General features: G+C 43.6%; 1 protein-coding gene across 1 annotated transcript; it reads right to left on the reverse strand.

Annotated features, from left to right (window-relative positions):
• Nucleotides 1-5,515: 5,515 nt before the first annotated feature.
• On the reverse strand, nt 5,516-6,604 carry LOC103940664. The gene is made up of 2 exons (XM_009350822.2): nt 6,301-6,604; nt 5,516-6,150 (listed from the first exon to the last, which is right to left on the reverse strand). Exons 1-2 carry the CDS (start codon nt 6,602-6,604, stop codon nt 5,516-5,518), a joined length of 939 nt encoding a protein of 312 aa, XP_009349097.2.
• Between the last annotated feature and the right edge of the window lie 1,089 nt (nt 6,605-7,693).

Consider the following 7,693-nt stretch of genomic DNA (forward strand, 5'->3'; position numbering starts at 1 on the left):
ATTTATGGGTGTCATGCTCGAACAAACAACCTCAAACTCCTTGAGATGCTTGTTGGGATCTTCCATGGAAAGCCCATGGTATTTCGGAATGTGGTGCAACAAGCTTGACTTCAACTCGAATTCGTCGGTCTTTCCTTGGGCAGCCGCGGGGTATTGAATGCATAATGGTGCAGCATTGGCCAATCCCGAAGCGGAAAGCTCCTTGATTGTTCGGTTGTCCGCTGCCACGTCTACTTCACCCACTGTTGTCTTGGGTTTCTCTTCTTCAGATTCAGAAACAGACTCGGAGCTTTCACTTGATTCGCTAGGTTCTGGGTTCTTTCTCTTTCGTCTCAATTCTCGCTCGAAATCGGCGTCAAAGTCCGAGATATGTTCACGAATTGGATGAGAACTCCGAGTCATAAACTAGTACCTAAAACAAGAAACAAAACAAGATTAAGAATCTGGAATAAAATAAAAACAAAAGAAAATAAAACAATCCAAGAGATTAGCAAAGTTGCTAATCCCAGCAACGGCGCCAAAATTTGATGCGATCATTATACGCACACAAATTAAACCCTCTTTTTATCAATTGTAGTAAGTATGTAAGTAGGGATCGTTCTGGACCAGGGATTAGGAGGGATTATTAATCACTTGGATTTGACTCAAAAACGTAAAAACAAGTTTAAAACACTATACTAGACTCAAAGAATGCAAAACTCAGAATAAGATAGAATAAGACTAAGACTAAACAAAATATGGGGGGGGGGGAATTGAGGTTTGGACGAATTTAAACTAAAATGGATAGATTGTAAAGAAAACAAATTGTAAATACGAATTTGACGGAAATGAATGGATGGGAAGCTAGCTAAGGGGTTCATCTCCACACATGTTATACTTGCATACAAAATGATTTCTAATTGCTTTTCAATAAACCATGAATTCTCAACACCCCGGGTTAATTAGGTCCGTTTAAATTAACCGTCAAGTTTTCCTTAAGTTAATGAATTGGATGATTGCATACGACAACCCAAAGCATTCCCCACAAGTTCCCTACATGAATTGCATAATAGAGATACAGGCAAGAATCATTAAGTTCTTTGAAAACCATAAGTGTTGACGAGGCATTCGTTACTATGATTGCATGAAACTTATGCCAAGAATTTACTTAACGCGATTGTTTATAAGCAACCTCCACTACTTGTGAATATAAGTTCATAACTATTAGGTGAAACTCACTTATATTCTAGCGTCATATTCATGCATGAAAATTAAGCGTGCACTCTCAATAAACATACATAAATAGGTTATCAATCAAATAGTTAAACAAATTGAATTCACAACTTATGAAACGCAAAAGTAATCAAATCATATAGCAAGCATAAACATGTATTTCGAATTCCCCCTAGCCAAGGGGGGGTTTAGTTCCTCATACGTACAAGACAAAGAGAATTGAAATTAAACATTGAAATCGAGGAAAAGCAACACCTAAAAATTCCAACAACTCAAACTTGAATTGTATGAACGTTTAGGCACTCTTCTCCTCCTCTTTGTTGTGGCACAAGGTCTAAGGATAGGTTTGGATTGGTGTTTGTATGGAGGAATGGTAGGATAGTGTTTTGGAGGGTTGGGGAATGGTGGAAATAGAAGAGAATTTGCTGGAATTGGAAGGGAACCCACGGCAAGGGAATTTCAGGATGGTTGTTTTTGTGTTGTGTTGTGTATGAATGGAGGTGTAGAATGAATGAATTGTGTGATGGGATTGCATGGTTTTATAGGGAGAGAATGGGTGAGAATGTGAGAGAATGTGGCTGCAATGCATGTGAAAAACAGCTAGGAAAGTGGGTGGAAAGCTGGAATTGCACAAGGGGAATGCAGGTGCACGGCAAGGAAGGTGTTTTGGGTGATGGGTGCATGTGTTGGCTGATTTATTGAAGGGAATGCATGTGAGTGACAACTAGGGTGAATGATGATGAATGCATGTGGATTAAAGAGTGAATGGTGGCTGCATTGAAGGATACATGTGGCTGAAAATGAAAGGGAAATGCAAAGGGAAAACCTGGAAAGGGAAGGGTAGGTACGGCAAGGAAGGTTTCTTGATGGTTTTGGGGTTGTGATGCATGTGTATGCATGTGAGTGGCAGCTAGGGTGAATGATGATGAATACATGTGGATTAAAGAGGGAGAATGTGGTGCAATGATGAAGTGAAATGCTGAAAATCTAAGGGGAAGGCACGACAAAGAATTTTCAGGATGCATGTGTGTGTGAATGGTGGTTTTGCATGGCTTTCATGGATTGTTTGATTGGGCTAGGCCCTTTGCATGGCTCAAAGGTTTGTTTGATTGGGCTAGGCCCTTTGTTTTATGTCCCAAAGAGTACACAAGGCCTTCAAATTCGTCCAATACTTTGGCTCCAAGCATAAGCTTTCCATTCTAAGCCCAATTTTGCTCCAAAATGCTCCGGCATGCACCTTTTTGCCTCTTTAGCCATATTAACCTAGAAACACACGGAAATGGCATAAAGGACTAAAATAACTAAAGAAACACAACGTAAATGCACGAGAACAAGCCAATTAAATCGCATCAAAATACTCCTATCAGCTGCTTGATGCCATACTTTTGGAAGAACTTCGTCAAATTTTTACCCACAAATTACGGGCCATTGTCAGTGACGATGGACTGAGGGATGCCAAATCGGTAAATGATGTTCCTCCATATGAAACATTCTATGTCTGTTTGAGTCCTGGTCGTCATGTCATCTGCTTCTACCTATTTAGTGAAGTAGTCGGCTGCCACAATCATCATGTCTTTGCCCCCAGTAGTAGGCAACATAGGTCCTACCAGATCGATTGCCCACTGCATGAAAGGCCAATGACTCGTTTGTGGGTGTAGCTTGCTGACAGGCAGTGCTGGTACCAGCTTGTAGCGTTAACAACGGTTGCACTTTTGTACTAACTCCTTAGCATGTTGGTGGTAGGCTAGTAGTAGCTTGCGTTAATAGCCTTCTGTGCTAAGGGTCGACGTCCGGAGTGATTTCGGCAAATGCCTTCGTGGATTGAGCTTAGAACTTTCAAGTCATCGGGAGGCACTAAGCAGCGGAGATGTGGTCCGGTGTAAGATATTCGGATGAGAATGTCGTGCCACATGTAGTAGCGTGCTGCCTTGATTTGGAGCTTCCTAGACTCCAATCTTTTCTGGGGTAGTGTGCCGTTGACCAGGTAGTCTATAATAGAACTTTGCCAGTTGGGAGTTATACTAACTTATGACACTTCGGCTGCCGACTCTGTCTTTATGCTTGGCTTGTCTAGATATTCCATCAGAATAAAGCGTTTGAGTTGGTGGTCAAAGGCGGAGCCTAGGCCGCCTAGCGCATCTGCTTGGGCGTTGTCTGCTTGTAGAACTTGAGTGAGAGTGTAAGTCTGAAATGCCTCGAGCTGCTTGCATACCTTCTATAGGTATTGCACCATCTTTGGATGTTTTGCCATGTACTCCCCAGTAGTCTGGCTGGTGATTAGCTAGGAATCGGAATGAATTGCAAGCTTCTTCATCACCCAGTCTTTTTCCATTTGGAAGTAGAGCCTCGCACTCTACTTTGCTGTTGGATGCTTTGAAGCCTAGAATGATCGCATGCTTAAGCATTGAGTCGTTTGGGGTGACAAGGAACACGCTTGCTCCCGAGCCTTTATAGTTGGATACGTTGTCGACATGCAAATGCCAAAAATCTCCGTTAAGGGGAGCATGAGTAGCTTAGGTGTGCTTGGCTGCTTTTGGGGTCTTGCTGGCCTGCTCTGTTGAGTCGCCTAAGCTAGGTTTAAATTCTGCTATGAAGTCCACTAAGGCTTGGGCTTTTATAGCCATGTTGGGTCGGAAACTAAACCGTATTGGCCAAGTTCCAATGCCCACTTCATCACTTGTTGAGAAGCGTTTGTACCATGTAAAGTTAATCGTAGAGGACACTGAGTCATGACAATGACTGTATAAGCTTGAAAGTATGGTCTGAGCTTCCAAGCTGTAACAACTAGCGCCAAAATTAACTTTTTGATTTTCGGATATCTTGTTTCCATATCGAGAAGAGCTTTAGAGTGTAGAATATCAGAAGTTGGGCCCCCACTTTTTCTCAAATGAAGGAAAAACTCACTGCTACTTCAGAGACTGCTAGGTAGATGTATAAATCCTCCGTTGCTTCCGACTTGGATGGTAAGGAAAGTGATGTGAAAAACTTCTTCAGGTCTTAGAAGGCTTTTTCGTATTCTTCATCCCATTTGTCTCGTTATGCCTTCTTGATAGCTTTGAAAAGGGGTTTGCATCGATCGGTAGATTGCAAAAGAAAGCAGTTGAGGGCAGTTGCTTGTCCGGTCAAGCTTTGGATCTCCTTCAAGGTAGTTGGAGACTTCATCTCTAGGATCGCTTGGAATTTGCTTGGGATGTGCTTCAATTCCTTATTGGGTTACTAAGTACCCTAGGAATCGGCCTGAAGATACTCTAAACATGTATTTGGTGGGGTTGAGCTTCATCTTGTAGTTTTGAGGATGTTGAAAGTTTCCGCCAAGTTACGGATGTGGTCTAACCGCTGCTTGCCCTTTACCATGATGTCATCGAAATAGACCTCCATGGTTTCCCCTATTTGCTTTTTGAATGGCATGTTTACTAACCTTTGGTAAGTGGCTATCGCGTTCTTGAGGCCAAAATGCATAACCTTGTAGCAGTTGGTACCTCGCTCGATCATGAACGTGGTTTTCTCCTTATCAGGCTCATACATGGCTATTTGGTTATAGCCTGAGTATGCGTCCAAGAAGCTGAGCAGTTGGTTCCCAGAAGTTGAATCTACTAATAGATCGATCCGAGGGACCGGATAAGGATCTTGTAGGCATGCTTTGTTAATGTCGGTGTAGTCTACGTAAACCCTCCAGTTATCCTTCTTTTTCTTCATCACTAGCACAACATTGGTAAGCCATATTAAGTGTGCTACTTCTTCTATAAATCCAGCCCCCAGTAGCTTATCAATTTCTGCTTCGATGATCGTTACTTGCTTAGGTGCGAAATGTCTTCTCTTTTAGATCACAGGTTTGGTAGCAAGGTCGACGTACAGCTTGTGGCAGGTTACCTCAGGATCGATGCCGGGCATGTCGGACGATGACCATGCAAAAACATCTCGGTTTTCTTTAAGGAAAGCCGTGATTCTTCCTTCTCAACTGGGCTTAGATGTGAGCTGATTCTAGCTGTCTTTTCCAATTACTGGGGATCAAGAATGATGTCTTATACGTCCTCTTCAAGTCTTCATCCTATCTCGTCTGCTTGGGCGCCATCTTATTGATCCGCCTCTGTAATTGCTATTTGGTAGTCTCTTCATCCCTTTGGACTTCGATAACCTCCAAGGGGGTAAAGGTTTTCTTCTTTGAATTTTTCAACACTTGCACAGTGCATCGTCAGGATGCGGCCTAGTCAGACTTGATCTCCCCGATTCCTCATCTTGGGATGCGGAATCAAATTTTTTGATACTTAATGGAAGTGACGGCATCCAACTTGATCAACCAAGGTCACCCAAAAATCTTATTGTAGGGAGATAGGTCGCTTACGATCATGAAAGTCTGCTTTAAGACAACTAACGGTGTTTTCACGTCAAGTGTGATGTAACCGATGACAGTTGAGGTGTGCCCATTGAATCTGGTGAGTACGTCCGCTCGGCGTATGATTATGTTTTCCAGGCCCATCTTCTGAATGACTGATAGCTGAAGTAGGTTGACTGCACTTCCATTGTCAACCATCATTCTGTCAATTATAACATTAGCTAGTTGGACAGGTACTACTAGTGCATTGTCGTGTAGGAAATCGACGCCTTCTGCATCCTGCTCAGTGGGTCCAGGTTGGGTGTTGACTGCTTGGACTTGTGAGACTAATAGAGCCTGTTGGATCTTTCTCTTCTTAGAGTTGTTGGTGGCCCCCAAGTGCTCGGACTCGACGAAGACACCATCGATTCGAATTGTCTTAGGCAGTGTCTCTTCGTCGTTTGTGTTCCTTCTTGGCTGTGCAGTTGTCTTGTCCAAGTATCTATCGACCTTGCCTTCTTTCACAAGCTTCTCTAGGTAGTTCTTCCAAGTGTAATAGTCATCGGTTGTGTGACCAGGACTTTGGTGGAATGCGCAATACTTGGTGTGGTCTAACTTGGAAGTATCTTATTTTAATTATTTCGGTAGCTTGAACCATGGCTCATTCTTGATGTCGCAAAGGATTTGATGGGTTGGAATTGAGAACTTAGAATAGTTCTTGGTCATCAGGCCTTCTTTGGTCTTAGGTCGGTCCTTACGCTTGGCCTCCTACTTACCCTTGCTGGACTGCTTCCCATCTTCTTTCCTTTGAGCCACTACTAACTCTTTTCGAGGCTGCTTGGGCGTCTTTTCTGCTTGTCGAGCCTCGTCCCAAAGTGCATACTTCTCTGCCAGGGCAAAGGAATTTGCTAAAGTTAAGTCTTCTTTCATGATCATTTCTTCGAATAGTGGGTGGTCTGCTAGGAGTTCTTTTTGGAAGGCTGCACCTGTTATTGAGTCGTCGCATCCAACGATCTTTGTCTTTTCTACTTTGATTCTTTTTACATAGTCACGAAGCGACTCCTTTGGGTTTTTCTTCATGTTGAACAAGTGCTCGGATTTTTTCTTGATCGAGCGATAGGATGAGTATTCTTTGGTGAAAACTAAAGAAAGATCATCAAAAGTCCGAATGGATCGTGATGGCAAGGTGTGAAACCAATGTTACGCCTTGCCTTGTAGAGTGGTGGCAAATATTTTGCACATAAGGGCATCGTTATTCCGGTAAAGGACCATCGCGCTTCGATAGTACTTCAAGTGCCTCTTTGGATCTTTATCTCCTTTGAAAGATGTGAAATGTGACATGTCAAACTTGCATGGAGGCTCTGCCTGCTCAATCTCATTCGTGAAGGGTGACTTGCTCATGTTAGTCATATCCCGCCGTAGTGCTTCATTGGCCACTTCGTTGCATTGGAAATCACACAGTCGTTCGTTAAGGAGTCTTTCTACCTCTTCTTGGATGCCTTTGTTGGGGTAGCAGAGCTCTTGGCTACCTCTGGTCTTAACCTGTTGGTCTAGGTTGCTCTTTTATGTTCTCGGCTTGTCTATACCGCGGCGGTGGTGCATATGGTCCATTCTTACCCGGCAATGAAATTCTTTGCAGGTTGCAGGTTAAACTTGAGCAGGATCGAGTGACTGCTTCTCTCCGTCTGTCATGTTGCCTACTCTGATGAGATGTGGAAGTTGCTCCTTGCAAGCTTAGTTGGGTATAAACATTTTGCTTGGAAGGCTGCTCATCTTGATCATCTGTGTGTGGTCCCAATCGATAGTGTATACTTGCCTGTGGGCCTAGTCGACAGTGCACGCTTCTACGCGTGCTACGATGGGAGTATACGCTATCTCGGGGGCCTAATCGGGAGTGCATGCTGCCTGAATGCTCAGTTCATGGTTGGTTGAGTGGTTGTTTGCCGGGACACTGCTAGAAAGGTTCCTCGTCTACCCTTGTCCTACTCAGGGACACCTGGTCTGGGGCACGTTAGATTTCGGTGTGTTGCAAGAGTTGATTCACCAAGGTCGTCTGTTATGCATGGGCACTCGTCAACTCTATGACTTGTCGGAACAAGTGTTGTTCGCCATTCGGATTAGAAGAGCTTGGAAGGAATACGCCTCATTAAGCAGTGGAAGGGTGGTAGA

The sequence above is a fragment of a genome, unplaced genomic scaffold (genome assembly GCF_019419815.1).
Source record: "Pyrus x bretschneideri cultivar Hongxiangsu unplaced genomic scaffold, Pyrus_bretschneideri_v1 Contig137, whole genome shotgun sequence".
In the NCBI taxonomy this organism is placed as follows: Eukaryota; Viridiplantae; Streptophyta; class Magnoliopsida; order Rosales; family Rosaceae; genus Pyrus; species Pyrus x bretschneideri.

Bases quoted from the DNA above. Each gene is read 5' to 3' on its own strand.
- LOC103940664 (XM_009350822.2), bottom strand. From the start codon at position 6,604: ATGAAGAAAAACCCAAAGGAGTCGCTTCGTGACTATGTAAAAAGAATC. The intron at 6,151-6,300 runs GTAAGTAGGAGG...AATTAAAATAAG, and splicing joins TGGGAAGCAGTCCAGCAAGG to ATACTTCCAAGTTAGACCAC.